General features: G+C 44.7%; 1 protein-coding gene across 1 annotated transcript in view; it reads left to right on the top strand.

Moving 5' to 3' along the window:
* The window catches only part of LOC107312793 (uncharacterized), a 215,635-nt gene extending 191,225 nt beyond the window's left edge, over positions 1-24,410 (top strand). The window contains exon 4 of the mRNA XM_085546184.1: positions 24,254-24,410. Coding sequence (XP_085402310.1) covers positions 24,254-24,282 — 29 coding nt within the window. The 3' untranslated portion in view covers positions 24,283-24,410. The remainder of the gene's footprint in view (positions 1-24,253) is intronic.
* Positions 24,411-25,059: the final 649 nt, after the last annotated feature.

Genomic DNA, 25,059 nt, shown 5'->3' with positions numbered 1-25,059 from the left:
GTGCTGTAGGTGCCCCTTTTCTCAGCATGGCAGTGGTGCCCCATAAAGGAAATGCACGAGGTCTGCTCTGATGTCCAAAATCTGAATTACGTCCTCTGTTCCTTAGGACTGCTGCCCTGTCACCACCCTTCCCTCTGGAAGTATTGCTAGCTCTAAGGTGAAATGGTTTCAGTTGTAACAGGAGGAGGAAAAAGAACAAGTAGAAGGATCGCAGCCAGATCCTCACCCAACCTAATGAGAACCAAACCTACAAGTGTCCCAATGTGTGTGCAGGTGTTTCTCACTAAGGCGAAAGCTATTATCAGATTGTTAACACTTCTTCAAGTCGACAACTTCTTTTTTGTCAGCTCTATTGTTTCTTTATCCTAAATCCATGTAGCACGTTCAAGACAGTCTGAACCTGAGGGCAGAGCATTAACCTTCATCAGCTTCAGGAGGGATTTAAGCTTCCCCTTGATTTCATGCTTTTCCTCTTGTTGCTTGTTACATAGCAGTGTGGCAGGAACAACGCACTGTCACTGTCCCTTTGTAATGCCTTTTATTTAATGACTTCAAAATGCTTAGAAGCTGTTTGACATCTGAAATAAGAACTGGGTCAGCTCTGCCTTCCTCATTTTTGAGATGAGGGCAAACAGGTAGAGAGGTTAAATGAATTGCCCTGCAGAAAAAGAGAAGGAAAAAAAAAGTCTATATAATGCAATCTGGAAGAGTACCTAAAACTTTTGGCTCTGCTACTTCTATACTTACCACAGGAATGAATTTCCTCCTCCAGTGAAAATTACTTCCTCTTTGATCACTGACAGTGAGGCTGCTAGCCAGAGACTGATAATTAAAGACAGCCTAACAAGTTTATCAGCCCAAATGTGAGGATTCTGTCTCTGCCTCACACCGAGATGCTGATTTACAGGGAGCCCACAGAATAGAATGGGGCTATCATCATGATCTTGTGTGTGCTCAGCTGATGGGTGAAGTGAACATAGAAAGCGTGAGGGTCTCACAGGCCAGTGGCTCAGCTACAGCATGCAAATGTGGGGCAGAACTAGAGCAGGAAGGCAAACGTCAGGGTATCTGGCAATCACATGCTTCATAGAAACTGCAGAGCACCAATAAAAGCTCAAAGAATATGCAAGCTCAAAATGTTGTGTGCTTGGCCATCTACACCTAATCACCTTTGAAGAAAATCATCATGGACTTCAGTTCAGATGTGTTGCTTTATCATCTTGCAGAGGAATTGTAGGCTCAGAAAGAAGCTGCTCTGAAGCGTTCTAAGTATGTCCGATTTATTCCCAATTCATGTGACAAAGCAGTGACAGCTGGTCAAATGGAACTGAACAGCATTTCAATAAAGGCTTAACAAAGTGTCGCGAGAAGTTTGAAAATGCTACAGCATCTCAGAATTACTAAGAATATAATAAGCACTTCTACCCACCTCCTGTCCAAGGCTGATGCAGTCCCATGCACACAATAATGCTGCTACACTTTATAACTCCCTGTTTTTAGTTGCTTAGAGTACCTGAGGATTTCCTGAGTGGAAAACTGCCTGCTAAAAACAACTCCACAACCATTCCTCCAAAGACCTTCACCTTCAGCTTGAAATGTGCCTGTATTTACTTCCAGTTGTGTCTGTATCTCATACATTTTCAATAAGCAGGTTTTAAGTTATGAAGGAAAAGGCCTCAATCTGGTGATCCCTCTGGGGCCACCCCAGTGCTAATGTAATCAACATGAAGATATGTTTGTGTGCAGTGTGGAATGTACCACATAGGCCTTTGTGGAGAGTCCTCTGATGGGTACAGCACTCTTAGAATGAGCAAAACTACCCCCCAGATAGACTGCTTCTGTTCCTGAAGTTTTCTTCCTTGTATACAGGAGTAAACACTTCCAAAGTACCTAGTGTGGTGACTTGATCTTGTCAAGCAGGTTCTATGAAATGAGGCATACAAAAGCAGTCAGTTTTGGTAAGCATTGCTGGTCCTGGGGACCCAAAGTTTCTACATCTTGTTCCTAGAGGTGACCTACAGCAAGGGGATGTCTCATGCTCTGATTGCATTGCAATGCACTCCAGCTGGGTGGCTGTGTGCACCTGGTGCTCTGTAAATATACTGCTATTGTGGTGGGTTTTTTTTAACCAAATATACGTGTAGTAACACAAATCTTTGCTCTGAAGCGTGGCATAAAAACCCCAACAGGTGGAACTCCAGGCTGATGGCTGCATTTTAAAGTATAACCCCTACGTGAATGAAGCCTGATTTAATTATCCTATCAACTATGAAAGAAGGAAGAAGATGTCTTCTCCATGGTACCGCATATGGAAAGCACTAGAGCTTGCAAAATCATTCTAGTTTTTTCTTTCCCCTTGGTGGATCCTTAGAGAGGAAGGGAGAAGACAAGGTCTCTGAAGACACGGCAGGATTTCCAGCAGGAAGGGCAGCGTGTTCTTAGATCAGACACTTACTGGAAGGGGAAGGATGAGAAATGTTGATTCATAGGCAACTGTTGAGGAACAAATATTTTTAAAATGGCTACATTTGTGTGTTGTTTATAAATAACTGTGTTTTTAAATGCCATGTGAAGACTGGGGTTATGCTGGGAATAATTGCTGTGATCCTGGCAAACTGTCTGTAAATCAGCACCTCTTCTTAGTTGTCTGCAGCAGTAAGGACAGTGGGGGAATCCATGGAGCCAAACTGATGGGGACATGGGAGTTATTTACAGAAACACACCGGAGCGTTCATATCTGAATGGAACCGTGAGGGGTACAGGGGCCAGAAGAGCCAGTATCACCAGTGGAAGGTAGAATCATCCCCAGCGAGGTAAATACAGCCTCATTCTCTTGAAATGTGGCACAAGATGATGGCAGATCTTTTTAGATAGAAACTGATATTCACAATATTGCCTATAGCAAAGAAAGAGTGCATGGGCAGAGCACATACATACAAAACCCAGTGTTCATTTTCACCCTCCAAATGAGCAAAACATCAAGAATTTTGATGGCAAAGACTCTGGCCTGTGAGAAATAACTTCCAGTAGACTTGCAGGTTCTGTGCCAGCAGGCTGAAGGATAAAAATAAATGTTCCATCACATGTGATAACTTACCTACCACTTTGGCCTGTTAGCACAACATGTCTGAGCTGGCACCTAAGACAGCATCAAAAATAGATTGTATCTTTACCATTCCGGGCCTTAATATTGTTGAGTTAGCTCAATGTGTCACAGGGAACACATCCTTCTTTTCTCATTATCGGTCACACCGGTGGTGGCAGAGGACACTGCTCCTTGAGGAGTAGCATTGCTTTTAAGCTGTTGATGATTTTCATGTTGAAAGCCACCAGACTTCAGGAGTCAAGCAGGGCACCTCAGATAGTTTGGAATTCTGGGTACTGAGAGACTAAATATTTCCTGGCTCAAAAGTGTGAGGCTGTGGAGGGAGGTAGGAGGAGAGATGCCCAGAGAATAGGAAATATTCTCCCCATCTGTGTAGAGAGAGCAGGTGGGGATGCTGCCAACATTCACTTTATTAGCAGGGCTGAGGATGTGTTGTGTTATTTTTCCTGCAATAACTGGTGAATCCAGCTAATAAAGGAAAATCATTATTTTAACACTGATGATAGGTAGTCAAGGAAACCCAATATCTTCCTTTCTATTCTCCCTAGCCTCAGGAAAAACACAATCTGTGATAATGATGTCATCAAGATAAAATTGTATTTTTAAACTATTTCAATACATGTGCTGCTAGTGGTGATAGATTATTAAAAAGTTGAGAACGGTTCCCATTTGCCTGTCAAGTTCCACTGTAGTACCACCATTAGCTCCTGCCTTCCTGTTACTCACTAGTAGGAAACCTCCAGTCGCAGCCTCGTCTGAGTGAAGGGAGTGCTTAAGAACCATGGATCCTTAGGCACCATTTAACAGATGAGGAAAAAGTTGCCATCAGAGATGCGAATAAATGGCAGTGGAGGGAGGAAGGGGTGAAAGTGGGGCCCTGGTGTGAATGTCCTCTGGCTTTGGTGTCCCTTTGCAGCAGCAGGATGGGCTCCGTTCATACACATGCACCTTTTTGCTCCGCTAGGTTTGTGTCATACACGCAGTTCTTACTTTTTAAGGGAGGTTCCCCACTGGGGTGACTGGCTGACCCAGTATTGCCTTAGAGAAGGAAAGCAAGGCAGTGAGGTCTTGAGCAGCATGGGCTGGGAACTGACATCAGGTCACGTTTCCTGACAAACCGTTTATGTGTCCGGGTTTGATAAAGCTTCATTGTGAGGCTGTCCATTTCCTTCCCAGGTCTGTGAGGATGGCTCCGTCGTGGCTCTGAAGGAAACGGGGACAGGGTGAAGACTCACCCGAAAAGCCCAATAAATATTTTACAGATGACCTAAAGAGAAACTGGAGGGAAGCAAGGGCAGGGCAGGAAGGGCAGCCTGCTGCATGCAGACAGTGGGCTGCAGATGTGGCTGAGCTGTGGGGCATTTGGCACTCCTGAGAAGGGTAAATATGGAGGTAACTGGGCAGGGATGTGGGTGTATACTGCTTAGCTCTGAAAGGGCAAGATTCCTGTAGCTGTTAGTCCCTGCAGTGCAGTTCTTGGACTCTTAAACAGGCACAGGAAGATCTCTTCAGCCTTTGTCTGTCTTGGTACCACTCTGTGACACTTTGATGCCTGCACTGTCCTAGCTCACCCTGTGTCCAGTGTGCGCTGTCATTAGAATTATAGAATCTTAACAGAATGGCTTGGGTTGGAAGAGACCTTAAAGCCCACCCAGCCCCAAACCCTGCCATGGGCTGGCTGCCCCCCACCAGCTCAGGCTGCCCAGGGCCCCATCCCACCTGGCCTTGGGCACCTCCAGGGATGGGGCATCCACAGCTCTCTGGGCAGCAGCACCACGGCCTCACCACCCACTGTATAAAGAATGTCTTGCTTACCTCCAATCTAAATCTCCCTTCTTTCAGTTTAGAAGCAGTCTATGTAAGAAACTGGTCTCCCTCCTGGTCATAAGCCCCTTTTGAATAGTGGAAGGCTACAGTGAGATCATCTTCCAATACAGTACCTTCTCCCACAGCCTGAGAAGTCCAAAGGAGCTAAAGAGCACTTTCCTTATCCCATGGAAATCCTGAGGGCTGCAGAATTTGTGATGCAGTGTTTGGTAGGTAGGTCTGGAGATAGAACCAGAGGCGTCAATGCAGTTTCAGGCTCCTGTACCACAATTTAATAACTATTTTCTTCTGATCAAAACATAGTGTCGATTTCCACTCACAGTGATAATGTGGGAACTCAGAGCATGATAGCAATAATAAGTAATTATAAGTAATAATCAATTAGTCACAGTGAATGCTCGAGGCAGAATGCTTTCATTCTGAGTATTCCCATGCACTTACATGCGCTGGCCGAAATTGCCCCATTAATTTGCTGCAGGCTGTAGCACTGCCAGGCAGAAGCAGAATCCATCACTTTACTGTACTTGCATATTGGTTTTACATGGATATTCTGTGCTGTGGAGGACACAGATCATTAGGAAACTGCTTTTAGCTCATCTTTTACTCTTTAGCATCTGCCCTGTGTTCTGCTGGTGCTGGTAATTGATAGTCCATCAAGTTGCCTCAGAAGAGATGCAGCCAGTAGGAAATGACACCTGGAAAGCACAGCCTGAGCTGCTGTGAGGCCCCCACCCATTTTATTTCTTCTGTTCCACAGTTTCCCCCTCTCTAGGAGAAGAAACATATGAAGTACCTGGCACTGGAAATGCTGTATGGAGCTAAAGTTTGCTGATCACTAACTACAGATGTGTTTGCCCACCAGCAAGATGCAGCGCTCTGGAGTGGCCTTCAGCAGCTGATGAATAACTCCCAGCACCTTCCTCTGCTGTGCGGCTCCTTAAACAAACCGATCCCTCTTCCAAACCAAGCTCTGCTTGAAAAGAGCATGTGGGATGCAAATCAGGCTAGAAATAATTGCTCTTGGAGTGAGCAGTGTGGGAGCGGGCCTCTGCCTGTGCATGTCATGTCAATGGAGAAGAAAAATTGCTGAAATGAATTGCTGGTGATAGGTCCCTGGCATCCTTCTTTGGTTAATTTTCCAACTTAAACAAACATGTAAAAAATGAGAAAAAAAAAAGAACAAAAAACCAAACAGAAAAAACAATAACTCTGTATATATATATATATTTACAGTACTTTGAGCATTAATCAAATCAGGCTTTATCATAAGCCACATGGCACTGAAAGGATGGCACAGAACTTAAATTCCCAGACATTCCAGGTGAGCATGTTTCGTTGAGCAGTTACATTTTTACTAGGGAACACATGGAAAGAGAGGTCAGCCATAGAACCACTCGTGCCACCACTGGCCCCTAGGGACAGACAGACCCTACATTTCTCCAGGGTTTATGGTAACACCAACCTGGCATAGGGGCCATGAAAGCAGGCTGATATCAACTGATGTAGGGGCAAGAGATTCCTATCCTTGGGTACATCAGGGTGTTACTTATAAGTAACACAGAAACCCACTTGCCTGATTTGAGTACCGGTTCTATGGTGCCTGCACCCCAAAGATTAGATACCTCTCTACGGTATGTATCTAAGGAAACTGCCAAAAAATGATATATAGCTTTTTATTTCTCTACACTTAGAGATGTTTCCAGGGGATAAAATGTTTCAGATGCTGTCACTTGATTGAAGCAAAATCAAGTGAGCTGGAAGCTGAGAAACTTCAGGACTGATTTCTGACAAGGATTACAAGAGGCTTAGTGGGATGAACTTTCAGTGTTCCAATAAGATAAAGTGGAATAGAAAATTGATGTGATAAAATAAGAGATTGGCGAAATAGGCATTTTTGATGTGGCACCCAGACATACACAGCATTTCATTAAATTATTCTTTCAGTCGAAGGAATAACATTTAAACACAATAAGATTAGGAATTTGAAAGACTTCAAGAGAGCTTCATTTCTCGCGGAGTACATTCAGGGATGTTCTGACATTTAATTTCTTAGCAAAAAGTGAGGTGAGGCTGGAAAATGGGGCACAATTAAGCATTTGCTTAAAGCTTGGACACAGTTTTACATCAGTTCAAACAATGCCATCAGGACTGAGTGAATAATTTTCTCTGTCTCTGTTTCTGCTTACACTCATGTGAACAGCTTGCAGTTTCCCTCAAACGCACCCATTCTGTTCTGGGAGTTATTCATCAGATAAATTTCATGAGTAATTCTCAGTCTTCCCTCGCTGGCTTCTATATTTAGATTTTCTGCAGCGGTGGCTAAAATTGAGAGGAGGCTTAGGTCACCCATTAACATTTCTGTTCACTGAGTGAAAATACATATGGTTCTGAGCACCAGACAACTTGAAACGTCCTCTAATTTCTGCTAATATATTCATCCTCTCCAACACTGGTCAGAAAATAATTTCAGAGGACAATCAGCGTACAAGTATGACTTGACTTCAGTGCCATTCTGCGCTGTTATGGCAGATACCTCATCTACTGTTTTCCCATTTCTCATTTTAAAAGCACTGAAATCAAATGTGTGATGCGGTATTTAAGGGAGGTGAGGAGGAAACTGCCCTGCACCTTAAGGCTTCTTTTTGCTGTTGCCCTCTGCAGAAAGCAAGCTTAGATGACCAGCCTCGACTGAATATCTCATTTTTAGATATCCAAATTTACATTAAATAAATCCTATCTGAAGTAAACAAATAACCCAAATTTCAGCATTTTGTTGAAAAAGTTATCAGAAAATTCACTTTGGCAGACGCATTTCAGTCACCGGCATCCTTTCTGGGGTACATGGAAATGCATGCAGACCCTCTGTATTACATCTCAGCTCAAGTCTGCAGTTTTCCTTTGATCTGCTGGCATTTCTCCTCTGTTTAGCAGGGGTCAAACTGATAGGCACAAATCTGTTTCCATTCTGATGCACCCATGTTAAACCCCTCTGGACTATTTCCCTTCCTGGGCTCCTCAAGAGCAGCACTGCTGTACCTTCATGCTGCTGCCCCTGCCATTTATCACTATTACCAGATGAATGCTGCATCCTTTTAAATGGAGACAGTACTGCTCAGGAGGTTTCCAGTTGCTATTCAGAGCTCTGTGTGGAATCCCAGCTCATTCACATCAAGGACTGCTGTGCTGGAAACGTCAGGCACTCTGCACATGCTCACTGTGTCTCTCCATGGGTGGTTTTTTTTAATATACACTTGCCGTTACCCAATTTAGATGCTGAACATTGAAGTCTTGAGTGTTTGATTCAAAATCCAACAAATAACGAGTACCAAGGGTATAGTTCTGCATTGCCTTGAAAAATAAAATCTCCTTAGAGCTGTAAAAAACAAGAAATTTGACAATTTTACTGTGACATCCTTGTGATGAAGCTTAGGAATCTCACGATTGATGGGAAGAAACTGGGATGCAGGAAGTTCCACACAAACACAAAGAAGAGCATCTTTACTGTAAGTGCCAGCTGGGCAGGCTGCCCAGAGAGATGATGGTGGAATCTCCTTCTCTGGAGATACTCAGTTCTGTCTAGACCCCCTCTTGTGAGACCTGCAGAGACCCTGGTCTAGCAGGGGGCTAGACTTGATATCTGGAGGTCCCTTCTGACCTCTAAAGTTGTGTGATTCTGTGCGGACAGGCGTAGGCAAGTAACTGTGCTGGGTTGAAGTCAGCTAGCTCTGCGGTTAGTAGCTGTCTGTCTGCTGCGGCAGGCCAAGCTGCGTAATAATGATGTAATTTCTGCAGAAATGACTTGCATGACCTTTGGCCATTTGTTCTGCAAGGTGGTTGTGAGCAGGTATCTATTTTTAACTGTTCTTGGCAGCTGGTGCATTCACAAAGGTCTGACTTCCTCCTGCTGAAGCTCAGATACTGAAGTGAGCAGTGGGAAGATGCTCCCTGGCAAAGGGGAGTCAGTGTGAGCGTGTAGGGTCCTCATACTCATGACTTAAATGGCTGTTCTGGGGGCTTGGGGTGTGTTGTTTTCCCTGTGGCTTTCACCAGCTATTCCTAAGCACCTGTTAGGGCTGAGACTCCCCTGTGCTACAGCAATGTGCTTAAATCCCAAGTGGAGGCCATTTACAGCTCACTGGAGAGCTATTTGTCCATGCTGTGCTCTCACTGGCACGCTGTTAATCTTTGTGTAACTTTTGAATGCTTTTGCTTAGCTTCCTCTAGTAGGTCTAACTGGAGATTTATGCAAATCCTGTTCAAAGGTGTCTGTTTGGCTGTGTCAGAAAACCTTTATAGGTGTTCCTGCAAAAGTGTTTTCAGTGTCATGGGTTGTCTGGCTGCTGCCACTGGCACTGGTTTGTTCAGTGTTGTCAAAGGTGCTGCTTGACTCCCTGCTGCAAAGAGGTAGGAAAATTGGAGCAGATATCAGGGTGTGTAACGAAGTCTATCGCCAGCAGGTAGATTGAACTGGTCTGGACTGTCTCTTCATACCATGCTTGTATGCTGGAAGGTTTCAGAACAGACCAGGATCACACATGTAGGCCTCTGACCTCCTTCAGCAAAAGCAAGGGGAAACGAGTTCAGAAAAAAGCGATCTCTGAGATTAACAGATGGGTTTAAAGAAATAATAGAATTAGTAGCTGTGCCTCACTGGCCAGCCCTGCTGTGAACACTTGTAAATCCAAGTTATGCAAGATCAGGAGATACAAAAACCACAGTTGATTTCTGAGCCGTGTTGTTATATGTGGAAACATAGAACCCCCGTCAGGATCTTGCAGAAATTCCTGATCTCAGCAGGAGAACCAAACAGCACTGCTGCTTTCAGGAGTATCAGCTCAATTCATGTTGAGATTCAGAGCTTCATTTTACAAAATTAGAAGAGAACAGTTGATAATGAAAAAGATGCAGTGGCACAGAGCACAATGCTGTTGACCAATAGTAGATCACAACAAAAGCTAAAGGCAGCGGGGAAATTCTGTTTGCTATGTGTCTCAGCTTAGGGGAGCAGATGAAATGAGAAAACTGATGATTTGGAGGAAGAGGAACTGCAGTTAACAGTTGTAACCTGAAATGACCACTATACCATATAATAATAACCCCAGCCAGCTCTGTTTGAAAAGCGCAGGGAGATCTGTAAAACTATCTTGATTCATGACATACTGAGTGGCTGTCCTATCCACCCGAAGCAAGACAAGCCATCTGTTAACATGGTTTTCTGTGAAGCTTTGTTCCTAGTGAGTTTTGCTGAGAAGATGGAAAAGAGAAGGAAAGGGCGCAGTAAAAATGAAAAGACCTAACATGATTCCAAGGTACAATGTAGGTTAATCCACAAAATAGAAACATATTTCAAGAAAACAATGCAGACAGTGGTGAAGGAAAATAAACCATTTTCTATATCATAAACTACAGGATGAGTTGTATATAAACACACGTAGGCAGACTGTGGCAAGAATTTAATAGACTGCATGTCATGTCACCTAGGTGTTCTTAAAAGTGGTTACACTGCATTCTTCTAAATCAAACAGTTCCTGCTCAGCATTAAACCACTGTGGCAAAACAGCCTTTCTTCGTGGCTGCTCTTCATGTGGTCAGCTCAGCACAGCTTCCTGCAGGAACCAGTGAGAACACAACTTTTGTTCCTGCAGGGTGACCAGCCTCTAACAAGAGTTTCTCCCACCTACCTACAGGTTTGGAGATAGAATTAAGAAGGTTTTCCAGCTTTAGTCAAAAGGCAGCAGATGGGTTGTTCAATCAAACACCCTTGTGAAAACAAAAACAAAACTCATCCGTTTACCAGTCTGAGTGTGAAAATCCTGGTGCTTTGTTTTGGAGAACAAAGTGTGCTGGGTGTTCAAGCACTCCCAAGACAATAGGAGATGCATGCTCATAGGAAGACACTACAGTAAGACAGTAAACCATTGTAAGCTTTTAAGCTTCAGTCTTCTAAGATAGGAAACAAAGGGTTTGGTGAACAAAAGTTTTGACAGGAGCACAATGGAATTAGTTTGTGTTACGTCCTTTATGTGGCTTTTTCTACATCTTCATGCTTTGTATTTTTGTGCTTTGGGCCTTCAAATCAGCATTTGGTTGTCCCCAAGTCCAGCTTGCTGTGTCATGTCCTACCAGCTTCTGTGTAACCATTCACTCAGTCTGTGTACCTCTGTCCTTCCCATTTTTCAGAAGACAGAACAGCTTTGAGCAGAAGCTCTTCTTCTCTAGGTAATGTTCAGCCCCTTAGTGTAGCTCAGTACTGGCTTCTCTTCTGCTTTTTCCTTCCCCGTGCAAGTGATTGAGTTGTGACTATGACAGGTAGGTGAGAACCAATCTGTGCCATCAAATTGGATCCCCCTTCAGTCTTTGCTACATGGATTTCTCAGTAATGACACAAGTTATCACAAGCTTCTCATCTGTTGCTCTAGGCTGTTTTCTTGTCACTTTTCTTGTAATCCACATCGTTCTACAGTAGCACAAACTGTATAGTCCTGCTCTCCTTTCAAGGTTCTGAAACTTTTCTGGAAACCTAAGAAGGACTGGGGCTCCCTGCCTTTCCAGGTTTGGTATTAGGAACGTGTTCTTTAGAGGTGGTATGTGTAAGGAAAACTCTTGATTACAGCCTGAACCTCTGATTAACCAGCTGAGGCAAGTAACGAGTCAGCTGTGGGAGCACAGGTGAAGGTAATTAACTGTGTTCCCAGAAGGAGTGGAGCCTGGCTCCACGTCTCTTAGATCCCATTTAAGGGCTGACCACCACTAAGGTAGCATCTCTTTCTGGAGGTTGCTCCTTTGTGGAGTTTTTGTGGTGAGCCCCAACATTGGTGAGCATCTGTCTCAACTGAAAGCCTCAGCACTGGTGAGTCTTTTCTTTGATACCCTCTGTCTATCAATTTACTCTATAATTACAGCTATACCCTTGTATTATTTCAGCTGTACAGCATGGAACAGGCTGCCCTGGGCAGTGGTCACAGACCTGAGTTGCCAGAGTTCAAGGTGTGTTTGGGCAGCACTCTCAGACATAGGGTTTGGATTTTAGGTGGTAAATCCATTTGAAATGTAACCTTCTCCCTGTTTCATCTTGTGCTTCTCTGCTTCCTTTAGGGGGGCACAGAGGCTAGTTAATGGTTTTTTTCCCCTGTGCTGGAGGAGAGGTTGCCATCTCCTCACAGCCCCTGGAGCTGAATGAGGGTGTGCTGTGCAGTCCCAGCCTCCTGGGGGGCTTCATCTGCAGCTTGGCAGCTCTGCTTGTTCTGGGGCCTGGTTGGGGCTGATGAGTTCAGCTTCCAGCTGTGCTGTAGAACTGCTTACTGGAAACAGTTTAGCCTCTTTATGGTTTCAACCCCATTTCTAATAATTTTCTGTGCTGAAAGAAAAGTAAATGCTTGATAATGTATTAACTTCTACCCTATTAATATGCATTCAGTCAGCTTTTACTGAATCTTGGTAAAAAAATGCTGTTGGTCTGTACATTTAACTGACTGTCCTTTGTTTTTACAATCGAGTCTTTTCCTTGTGTTATGTTCCATTTATTTTCTCTAATAGATAAGCTATCACTTTTTGGGGTCTTTCAGTAGTTGACCATGAAGGAAAAAAAATAGGGGTAATTCTTCAGAGAAGCAAGCTAGGAATACCCCTATGATCCGTACTGTCTGCTGTCCCATATGTGTCATTCGCTATGAGTAATTGTGGAAATTCTTCTGCACCAATGACAGTAAACATTGGTGTCCATTTTCTTCCAAAGAAAAGATTTCAGCACTTATTGCAGTGCCTGAAATGACTCTTGTTCCTTTGGAAAGAATTATTTTAAATTGTTGCTGTATTCCCAGTACTGTTGTTGTCAGGTTCCTGTTCAAGGACAGGGCATGATTATTATTACCTTTATAGCAACCCAAAAATATGGAATCCTTATGCTGCATGCTTGATAACAAATAAGTGACTTGGGGGAAACTAAACAGTCTTAGCAAATCCATTTCATTTGTATCCACTCGTAATCCTTCTCCCAGAGATTCCTGGCTCACAGTCTCATGCATGTGGTTGCACCACAGTGTTGCTTATGTAGTATGGGTTGGAGAGGGCCAGACTGCTTTGTCTGCTCCACCAGGGCTTTGTCACTTGCTGGCTCTGGGACACCCAGTGTGAACATCTGATGAGCATCACTTTGTCTCTCTGATGGTGGAGATACCTTCCATAGGTGGAAGGACAGGCAGGTAGAAGAATGCTTGGAAAGAACATGCCAGCCTTCATGGTGTTACTACTGAGAGAGAAGAAATGGGAGATGGAGTGAGCACATCTTTGAGACAGCAAAACACACAGTCTCCAGTAACCTTCCCAGATCTCTTTGGGTCTTGCTAGGTTGAAAGGGACCACTGAAACTTGTTTTGCCTATATCCTGTTCAAAGCAGGGCTGCTGTTAGCCATCATAAGGGTTGTCCTGGGTCACGAACATTCTGTGTGGTTTTGCCTCCCTCTGACCACTAATCCAGGTACTTGCAAGCTGGTGAGGGGTTTTGACTGTAGAGGGATGTATCAGAATGGACTTGCACTTATTTGTTTCGCAAAAGCTGCTGAGTTACTTTGAGGAGATGTAGGTGTCTTAAAGTGACAAATGCTCTTCTGACTGGTGTTAGTCTGGGCTTTGTGCTATGCCTTTATATTTTGCCTTTCATTTGCTAATGTAAAAAAAAAAAAAAGTATGGACTGTGATGTCTTGCTTCAACTTCTGGTTTGTATTTCATTTCTCCATTTTCCTCCACACCAAATCTAAGAACTTTTCCTGCCTGCTTACATGAGCTGGTTTGGTTTTAGTGTATCCCCCAAAAATATGCAGAGTTAGTGACACCTGGTGTGTTGCTATGATCCTTCAGTGGTGTAAGGGAAACTTGGTCACAGCCTGAACCTCTGATTAACCATCTGAGGCAAGCAACAAGTCAGCTGTGGGAGCTTGACTCCACCTCTCCTAGATCCCATTTTAAGTGCTGACCACCACTAAGGTAGCATCTCTTTTTGGAGATACTGGAAATAATAGGTTTCTCTGCTGCAGTGCATGTCTTAATCCTGCTGAAGTCTGTGCAGAGCTACTGGTTGCTTCACAACAGGGCAGATTCTCAAGAGAAGTACGTGCCAACTGAATCAGTCTCAACTCTGTGTTGTTCGCTCTGCCCTCTAGATTTCAGCTATCTTGTAAATGTTAAGGGCCTTGTTGCAGGAGATGTTCAGCAGATGCAAAAGGTCACCAGTGTCCAGGCTTTCAATAAAACAGAGGCCATCTATTTTTAACTTAATTTCCATTAGAAACCTAAAGCCATAAGCTGGCCTGATTGCAGGAGGCCTAGACTTAGCTGATAATCAGAGCTGTATGCATAATGTGTGTCTGTGATCGCATACATGTTCACAAGCTGCATCTGAAATCTCTTCTGCCCTCTCCTAATGCAGTGATGGTTGTGGTCACAGACAGGGCCTGACCCTGTAAAGTTCTGCAGTAACAAGCAGTTCCATCTCAGAAATACTAGAAGGGATTATTAACTCCCACCTTCAGTTTGTGAATTCAGAAATAAATTTGCCTTTGTTAATAATGCACCCACTGCTATCCACTGCAAACAAGTGAAAAGTTAAGTTTGCCCTGATGTCTGGGTGCCAGAAGATGCGTAGCAAAATGATCTTGTTTTGGGTAATCTAGGATTCCTTAGATGTGCCCTGTACAGAACACCAAGTTAGTGTTCTGTTTTTAAGACAGATCTTTAGAGATCATGCTGATATACCTGCTGTCTGGGCTCTATTGATGGGAGGAAGTCTGCATTTGCTTTGTATGGCTTACTTCACTGTGATCCAAGGCAAGCCATATTCTGTACCCAGATAATCTCCCAACACTTCTCAATGCTGCTATAGCAAGCTCTCTACTCACACTTGTTTCTGGTATAGAAGAAAAGCACTTTCAGAATCCTGAAGAGCTGAACATAGTCTTGGATTGGTAAACAGCACCAGAGTTGTGCCAGATTTCTTTAAAGTTTGCTGTGCTGTCATCCTGGTGTGACAAGGATGATTGGGGCTGAGGAGAGAGCTTGGGCCAGCCTTGTTTCTCCTGGAGTAGGATTTGCAGCAGGTCTTCTCTCAAATTTGGGAAGGGTGTGTGGAATCTGTTCTTTCCCAACAGTCTGCTAGTGCAGGCGTAGTGCTCAGTGAGATGCTTTGCCATAGCAGTGATAGTCATGAGCTCTCAGCTGCATTCCTGTGTAGTTATGAAACTGGATCACTTCTGATTACAGAACTCTGGGGAATGTGTGGAATGGGAGAATGTTTGAATAGAGGGGCTACGTGTCCTGTTGACAGTTGTTGAGGACTCGGTACAGAAAGATGCACCTGAGCACATAACTTCATCTGGACTAAGTTAGCAAACAAAGCTGATCTGTGCCGTTAGGTGGCTGCTAAGTATGCCGTGATATCACTGCCTGCAGTAGTGATGTCAGTGATGCTGAAGACATTTGTATCCATGTTAATAAATGCAATGTAACCTGGGCCTGTTGTTCATGGTTACCTTTAGATGAGCTCTGGTGGGAAGCATGCCTGACAGCCCTGTCAGCAGTCTGCAGGATACTGTAGATGCTGTGGGCAGTGTGAATGGTACCAGCTATGCACATAGATGGCTCTACAGTTAGTGTCACTGTTTGATCCTGTGGTTCCCCTTTCTCAGCTCCTAATGAGACCCCTATTTGCCTTCAGGTTAGCACAAGGGATGCAGCTCAGTTCCCGAGTTAAACATTGTGGTTTTGGTCAAAGTTCTACTGTTGCTATGGCAGCTATTTTCAATGACTGGGCTTATCCCCTGAGCACATGTAGAGCATGCATGGCTACTGCTGCTTCTAGAGGTCATGGCATTGCCAGCCTGCTCACTTTGTTCAAGCTGCACTAAATGGTTTTCTGTAGAACTGTGGGAGCCTTGGAGCAACAACAAGCACTGGTAACACAAATACACATTGTCATCTTATTTGTTGGGCTCCTGTCCTCCCAGCTATCCTGTATAGTGCAGAGATCAGAGCTTTCATGGTTGCCCAGAAATTCCAGTTGAAAAACATTGATATTTTGGGAATTTTGGTGCAGGACCAGCTATTTTGGGATCCCAAAGCACACTGAATCATTGAGTTATTGCCCCCATTTTTCTTTCTAGGCTCAGAGTTTTAAGCTTTGATAGGTGGTGCAGGACATTTTTCCTAGAGTTGCTTGGTCTTATTCTTTTAGAGAGGCTGAAATCCACAGCAGTGGATTTTTAAAAGGCTCTCCCACAAATTGCTGGAGCAGGAACTCAGTCTTATCCAAGGATGAGATATTTTTCCCCTGCCCTTAAAATCATCACCTTCAGGCCCTGATGCAGCTGGAGCTGTATCTGAGATTGCCATCTAGAGTAGACCAAACTTTTCCCATATTCAATGCTGAAGTTCTTCCTTTTTTCTTTAATATTTCTAAGCTCAACTGTTAAAGCAATCAACCATTTCTTCTCAGGAGCTGTGTTTCAGTGCAGATCTGTCTCACCCCAGTAGCAGCAGCGGAGTTGTGTTTCTCACCAAGCCTACAAGAAGTGACAGACCAAAGACCTTCCATCAGATCTGCTAGGACTGAAAGCTGTACATGTCTATACCCTTGAGTCACAAACTTTGCTCTTTTTCCCCTGTCCATCTTAAAGCACTGTGCTGGGTGTTTGTACCTACCAGCCTCCCTAGTTCTTCAGCAGAACAGTCTTACAAAACAAAACCAAGTTACATTTCCATGGTGTCCTGCAAAGCATCCTCAGAGTGCACTTTCCAGGGTTAGCCACTGATGTTAGTAATTGAAAGCTGTGCAAAACTCTAAGGGCCTATCTCTGTTAGTTTCAAAGCTATTGCTGATTGCATGCTCCAAATCATAGATGGGAGCTGATGCCACAGGTGAGGAGCAATGGTTAAAAAAGCCCTGGCTGCTTCCCAGAGAGCTGAAGTACTAATTAGGGCTGTGGATGGTCAGCTAGTTCAGACCTTAATGAGCCTCAAGAGACTGTGAGATAATAAAAGCTCAGATGGATACACCACTGTGCAGCCTTGAAGCGGAGTTGTTTTTATTAAGAGCCTTGAAGATAAAAGTAGCAGTGTCCATGTAGCTGGGAGGAAACTATGGAAAAAGAGCTTATGAACTCTGGACAGTGAAGACAGATCCAGACTTTTCTAGGGGGAGATTTCAACCTTAAAAAGCCAAACTTACCCTGCTAAGGTTGGAGGTATCTGTAGTGAAAGCCCAGAAGCCATTCTGCCTTTCCTCTGCTTCTTTTTCTTGAGAAGCGTTTTTTGTACAGCTGGAACAGGGATCTTTGTACACACACAAGTGGCTCAGTGGTCTGCCCTCATCCCCTTATTACCTGTATGGAAGCACAGATAGCATCTAGCACAACAAACTTCCATACCTGTAGGATGCAATTCATATGTGATGCAAAGAATAAAAGCAAAAGTTTTCGTAAGTGTCCTTGCAACCTGTTCCCAGGGAGCCCTGTGTACCAGCCTTGGTTGGTTCTATCTACTGCACTGTGGATGCTTTGTGTCTAAATCATTAAGGGACTGTCCACTATTTTGTTTTTATTTTCTGTAATATTTAGCGAGGCAGGCCAGTACTGAATCTCTGAGTACTGAGCACCTGTAAGACACGATGAGCAGTTAGGTGTGATCTTGCCTGGAAAGGTCATTCTGGTGATGGTAGCAAAGGTTAATTCTATTTCTCTGCTAAAATAAAGGACCGTGCCTTGCTCCTTCCCCTTGTTTACCCAGCTCAGGAGCAGCTCCCTGCTTTGTAAGGCAGGCTCCCACCCTTCCTCTCATTGCTGAGCTGCACTTCCTTAGAAAGTACAACCTGTCCCCCTCCATCTGTGCCGTGATCAAAATAGCTGGGGGAGCTCCCCCCTCCCCAGGCAGAGACTGTCACACCAGGAGCCCACTGGGCGGAGAGACCTCCAGCCCTCATCTCCCCTTGGCTGCTGACTGCCTGGGTGCTTTGGCACTCTGCTTTTGGCATAACTGCGGGTGGCAATGGTTGTAGCGCAGACAGGGAAGCTTCCTGCTGGTTCCCAGTGATCTTTTGTATCACAAAATAAGGAGATATTGAAAATTGTGACCTTTTCATTCTTTATTTTTGTCATAAAATACTGGAGTTCTTTTTTTTTTTTGGCAATATTCTTGATATGTAAACTTTAGAAATTTAACTTTTCAGCCTGGGATCCTAAGAATAATGTAGGATTCCTCCCCAGCTTCCCAACCTCTTAAAAGAACCATAACAGAAATTAGAAGTGTCTTAATCAGAGATGAAGAAATGAAGCACTGCTCAGTACCACTCTCAGCACCCTCTTCCCCATCTCTGCTCTTCCTCTTCTCACAGCAGCTCCTGGCTCCTTCTGAACGTAGAGCTGAAATGATAGGGGAGCAGGGGGAAGCCTGGATGGAGAAGGCAGTTGCTATGCCCCTATGCCTGGGTGTGCTCTGATCCCTGACGCTGTGATGGGCAAAGTGTATCCTGTTACTGCTGTGAGTGTTGTCTGCTCATTATAGAGGTCAACAACAGTGCTGCCCTCCAGCATCAAAATGTTATGTATTTATTTTATGTCTGAAATATCAAGAGTCAGAAAAAAGAAACAAAAAAAACACCCAACAAAAAAAAAAAAGCCCTTGAAGGATGTCTAAGAATCACTAAGCAACATCCTTCTGTTGCCGTCTGCTTTCCTGGCAGTGCCACTCACCTCTAGCAGTGAAATGCATGGGGGAAGCTGTAGAGTCAAGTGGAAAGTGAAGGGAAATATGATTCACTAAGTATTTGGCAGCCTTGTCATTAAAAAGCTGGGTAGTCAAATGAGCTGGATTTGGAGCAGGAATTCCTTATTCCTTGCTGTACTTTGCTAGCTCCATTCTCACCTCTGATTTAGTGTAGAATTCAACAATTAGACAGTGATGCATCAAGAGGGCGCTGGGCAGTTGTCCTGCCTCTCTCTTAAGCCAGTGCTTCCTTCCCTGCTGCTTCTCAGCTCCTCCTTTTCCCAGAAAGGCTTTGGTATATTGGTTCCCATCTGGAACCCCCTCTCCCTGGATTTTTCCAAGCATCTTATACACCAGGTAAACGTTCCCTTTGTCTCTCCTCACCATTGCTTAATGCTAATTTCCTGGGATAACAGCATAAAAACCATCAGCAAACCTTACAGCGATAACAAGATGAATCTCCTTATTCTCCAGCTCAACCGTTTGTCATTATCAAGAGCTGTGCAATGGGAAGTCTGCAATTCATTGACATATTGATTTCACAGAATTTGTGTGCAGCCACTTAGAGCTGTCTCTCTTTGCTCGCTGTGAAATGCAAGTACAAAACATAAATATGGAAGATAAGGCTGCACAAATGAATGAACATATCGATACAGCACAAGTTGCCTAAAAGCGAGAATCGAATATTTTCCTGTTCTGCTGAACTTGGTATGCATCAAAAATACAATCTCTGTGCGCTTCCAGTGCTCTGTGAAGAAGAAAGAGGCAATCTTTTTTCCTATTAATGACAAACACCTAAGGAGCAATCGGAACAGAACAACAGAGAGCAGGCAAACTTGGAGAATGTATTTTTGTTGTTAAAATAACCTCATCTATCTGTTGTCATAGATGAATGCCAGGGAGAGAACTGGGTCTTAGAAATCAAATGGAGTTGTTGTCATACAAACTGTATCCTTTCAAAAACACTTCCAACAGTATTTATTTTTTGTATTGATTTCAAGGAGCTCTGGCTACGATGCGGGTGCACTTCTGGCATCAATGTGTCTCTTGAGAACATTTTCCAGGTGTTTGTTTGAACACGGGGTGTATAGTTGGGAAGCAGTGAAGCAAACAGGCGTGATTAACCCACTGTAATGGTTTGGCACTGTTTTCTTGGCATTGTTGCCTGGACATTGTAAACCAAAGCTGCTGTCACTCTGGGGACTGAAGAACCCTTCTTCCCCTCCTTTCTCTCTAAAATTGAAAACCAAACATGGGAAAGTAGAATGATGCTCAGGGAGGAGGGGAAGGGAAGGAATGCAAATTGCTCAGTATGGAAGAAAACGTTTTTTTCTCTCATTTTATTTTAAGTGGAGGCTTAAATTAAGGCTTGGATTTAAAATAAAATAAACTAAATTAAAAATAAGTTACTATGTGGGAAGTGAAATGTTCTTCCTTACTTCTGATGGAAATAGGGCTGGATGAGTAGGCAAGGCTCTGACAGCCAATGAGCATTTCCACTATCTAAATGATACCTACGGAGGAGAGTTGGCTTGGAGTTGTGTGGGGCTTTTATTATTATCAACAGAAATATTAATTTGTGTCCCAAATTAATCTTTAAAATATTTATACAAACATGAGAAAACTTCTTTACTGTGTGGGTGATGGAGTGCTGGGACAGGCTGTGCAGGGAGGTGGTGAAGTCTCCTTCTCTGGCGGTAGTGAAGGCCGATCTGGATGCCTTGCTGTGTGAGCTGCTGTAAGGAACCTGCTCCAGCAGAAGGATTGGACTCTGTGATTCTCAGTGGTCCCTTCTGACTGTGAATGGTGCTGGAGAACAGCCTGCGCTGAGGCAGGCAGGTAAAGCTGTGAACTACCGACTGGTTGTTACTGCTGCTGCAAAGCCTCCAAATATCTGGCATTTAGGGGGAGTTCAGATATCTGAAAATGTGTTACTTTTGGCAAGACAAGGGTCTGGAGGAGAGACTACTAAAAGCTTGCTTTTCATTAACACAAGCTAATTAAATCATTTAGCTAGCACTTGCTGTACTATTTTGGAGTTTCACTTGTTCCCTGCCAAGTTCTAGTCTCCAAAACAGCTTTATTTTTGAGTGGGAGCTGAAGAATTTGGGGCAGTGTTAAGCATCATCCATTGAGGCCATGAATATGTGGCTAGATTGTGCAACCTTACCCAGCCAACGTGACTAATTTTAGGCATGCCTTGCAGGGTGGTGCAAGATGGCTTTGCTGCAGTGCAGGCTGGAGGATCAACCTCATGCACTGGGACTCATGGTGTAAGAATTTAGTACAGTCATTAAAAAAGGCTTGTATGATGCAATCATTTCTCTTAATTGGAGTGTTAATGTAAAGGTTTGCAGTCAGTTTCTGAAAACCCAGTGTTTCTCAGCAGCAGTTTTATCCCTTCTGTGTTTCCAGCATACAGTCTGGGAAAATGGACTCTCTTCTGTTGGTTCATTACTTTGCCATTATCCATCGCGTGTCTATATTGGATGTAGACTTTGTTTCCCTTTAATAAACTTATTTTTAGCTCAATAAAGCACATTTGAGATATCAGCCTTCCCAGGCAGCCGTGCTGCTGCCTAAGCAACCATATTCTTTCTGGAGCATTTCATGCAGGCTAGTTTTCTTTCAACAAGTAGTAAAGCTGTCTAGGAATACATGTGGTGCTTGGACTGGACAGTTTTGTTTCCCTAAAAAGGGCTGAAATCCAACAGGAAAATCCTGACTGACTCTGGTGAAAGAAGGATGGCAGCAGCAGGTGCACAGTCCCAATAGCTGTTCACCTGCACAAGCCCAGTGTGATTGTTCCCTGCCCATTCCTCACTTTTTCAGGCTCAGCAATAAGAGGTGATACTGGATCTGTCCCTCCATATCTCAGCGTGGCTTACCAGGGCTGGTAGAGGCTTGCACTTGGGAAGGTTTGCTGAGCAAGGCTGCTGAGAGCCTGCTGGAGGAGAAGAGAGAAATCTGCAGCAAGACCAGTGAGGAGACTTAGTACTGAGGTGGTTTGTGCAGGAGAGTCAAACAACTGAAAGCAGAGGTTATAATGTGTACAAAACTGCAGAGATCATGCCTTGATGCCTTGCTGTCTGCTTGACTAATTCAGGGCAGAAATAGGGTGTGTGGGATTAGGCCTTTCCTTTGCTGCCGCTGCCAGGTTTAGTTCAGTTCAACTTCAGCAGAGCACTGTGTGGCTGGAAATACACCTCCAGGACCTTTCTCAAGGGCAGTGCAGCGTGTGCAGGTACCAGTGAGGCACGTGGTGTTATTATGCACAGTGCATCCCTCCATTCTGGCTCCCCAGGGCTGCCTGCGTGCTACTGCTAGCAGTTAACTTCTCCTCCCCACCCCTTGGGATTTTTCTGCATTCATGGCGTAGGAGTAATGTGGGGAAGAAGGTTTCTGAACTCCTTGCTGCAGCCTGGGGAGTGAGGGGAGATGGGCTGGGGCCTGGGGCTTGTTCCTGGCTGGCCCTCAGCAGCTCTTGCAGGGTTTGTTTGCTCAGGCTTGTTCCTTCCATTAAACGGTTGCCCTGAGGGACATCCCACTTACTATCTCATCTCTGTAATAGTTTGTGTTATTTTGTTGGTTTTCTTATCCCCACTGCTGTCATTTCTATTATCCAAGCTCATAACTGACTGCCCAGTGCCAGTCACGCACAACACCAGAGCTCAGTTTTATTCTTATGCTTAAGAGCTTACACGTGTCTCTTGCAAAGTGCCACGTGTGTCAGTGCCTCTGTACCACTGGGACTGCTGCACTCATTGCTCCTGGAAATGGTGCCTCATCCCATGATTGGCAATAGCAGGTCTCACCTCTAATGTACAGCACTCATAACACATCTGTGCCTGCCTGGAACCGCTTGATGGAAACGGCTACAGTGAGAGATGGGCAGGAGATAAAATGTGCAGGAGTGCTAGCAGCCTAACAGTGTGTGGCTTGGAAGTGAGAAGTCAATGAGTTGAATACAAAAAGAGGAAAGGAAAACAAGAGAGAGGAAGGGGAGGAAGAAAGGGAGAAGTATTTGATATGTAAATCTGAAACTGCTTGGATGGGTGGCAGCAGGAAGGGCTGACTGGCCTGTGTTGGTGCTGTTCCAGCTGCCCCCTGGGCAGTCTGTTCCATGCACACCACCCTCTGGTGGAGAACCTTTTCCTCACACCCTCGTACTCTGCTCCATGCTGTTCCCTTGGGCACTGTTGAGGTGGTTGGCAGAGCTGGGTGCCTTGGGTGCTGCTTGGGGCCAGCTTTGTGCCAGGCTCACTGGGCCCATTGGACTGGAAGTGCTGATGGCTCTTTCAGAGTGGGATGGTGGTGCCACAAACATTCAGCAGGGCTATTCAGTGTGGTCCTAAGGAGAATCCAGCAAGGTGGCAGGAGGCAAGTGCAAAATTGGCATTAAGAGAAGGTTCTGCCTGTGCAGGTCATTGTGCATCAGTGATTGCTACAGCAGGCAGTGCTCTCAGCACAGGATTCCCTTTGATCAGTACCAGCTTTGTTTGTTTTGTAAGCCCTCGACCTTTTCTTTTATATTGTGCTGAAACTGCTCCCACTGATACATGTGCAAGTGTGTCCTCTGATTCACCCCCCGCCCATCACAGTCTTCTGGTCATTCATTCAGTTGTGTCAGTGCTGTTTCCAGGCCAAATAGAAACACTATAAGAACAGCTTTGAGTTAGTAGCAGCTGTAAGTCATGGAGAACAATTTTTTTAAAATATATACATTTTACTTAGGTAAGCATTACTGTGTCATTAATGCCACCTTCATTTGCTGAAGTCTTTTTACAGTCCACTCAGCCTGCAGTCTGCCTGCTTTGCTTTCAGTGCTCTGCTGGGCCAAATCGGGACAGCACCTGAGATCAGCTCTGCTGGCTGCTTTTCGTGCTTAGTTTCACTTGGAGGGTTTCTGCCATGATGTTTGGGTAGAAACAGTGCAGAAACATGGTTATTTATTGAAACCATCTGCTTCCATTGGCATGAAGATAGCCCGCTGCAGTATTTCTCTTGGTTTGCAGACTCTTTGCACACCTGGCAGTAGCTGCACTAGTTAGCAGATCCAAGTAACAAATCCTGCTGTTACCAACAGCTTGTGCTTGTTTTATGCAGGTATAAATGACTGTTGTTGAAGGCAATGCCCTTTTTCTGTTCTCCACTCTGAATTTCTCTGCTCCCAGCCTGGGAATAGCAGAGGAATTACTACCCAGGGGAGTGGACTTCAAACTGGCATTTCTACAGCAGTTTGTATCTGCCTTTCTCTTCCAGCAAAAGCTTTTTGTGTTTGGTGCAAGATAAATATGGCCTCCAACTGTCTACATGTCTCTGTGTTACTGACTTCTCCCTAAAAAGCCAAAAGAATTACAGCATCAGGGCAAAAAACAGCATGTTTTTCCCTGCTGGGGCTGCCTGGCTTTTCAGGACCTGTTATTCCCTAACTAAAACATCCCCATTAGCTGTGCTTCCCATCTCTGGCTGGAACTGGGTTTGTTTGGGGCTCACTTGAATGGTGACCACGGGCTTTAGTGGGTTCTGCCTCTTGAATATGTGTTCTGCTTTCCTTTCCTCCATCCAGGAGATGACATGAACAGTCCCTGCTACTGAAGCTCACACAGGTCGGCTCCCCAGGTGTTGGTAAATCAGAGGGGTTGGTGTGCTCGAGGTGCAAGAAGTGGATGGAAAAAAGGCAACGAGCTTTAACAGTGCTGTTATGTGTTTCCCTTGCCAGCCAGGTAAGTGTTGCTGCCACTCACTCTGCCATTAAATGTCACTGTATTTGCAGACAACAAACAGCTCGCTTCTCCCTGTCCAGAGATGCCATGAGTGGAGCCCCTGGTTAGCACTAAATTATGTGTGAGGCTGAAACCATTCATCTGCAATCAGGCAACAAAATCAAACTTGTTTAATGGTACATCCAGACAGTAAGAATAAAGCCAGTGTGACTGCGCTAGCAACATGGATAACAACAGCATGACACGTCCTTGAGTGATTTGGCTGAGTGCTCACCTCCCCAGCCGGCTGGCAGCACGCACAGCCGGCACCGCCTGCAGTGGGCAGCCACATGCTGTTACTCAGCCCCTTCTCTGCAGATATAAAAAACCCTTGGTTTCCTCCATTCATTTCCTCTGGTCCTCCCCCATGGCCATCCTGCCCACACCTGATGTGCAGGCTGTGAGCACCACAGCCTGGATCCAGGCTGGGGCAGGTGCGGCAGGTGGGATACATACCTGGCATGCCAAAGTCCCTTTAGTGTCACCTTTGCAGTCACCTTTACCACCACTGGTGAACAGCGAAGCCTCCAAGCAGCAATTCAGTGAGACTGGGTGGCTCTGCAGGGAGCCTGTGCCTGTGCCCTCGTGGTCCTTAGAGAACAGGCACAAA

This window comes from Coturnix japonica, chromosome 4 (genome assembly GCF_054131305.1).
Source record: "Coturnix japonica strain WE chromosome 4, WE-NBRP24, whole genome shotgun sequence".
Lineage (NCBI taxonomy): Eukaryota > Metazoa > Chordata > Aves > Galliformes > Phasianidae > Coturnix > Coturnix japonica.
This window is presented reverse-complemented; position numbering and strand designations above follow the sequence as displayed.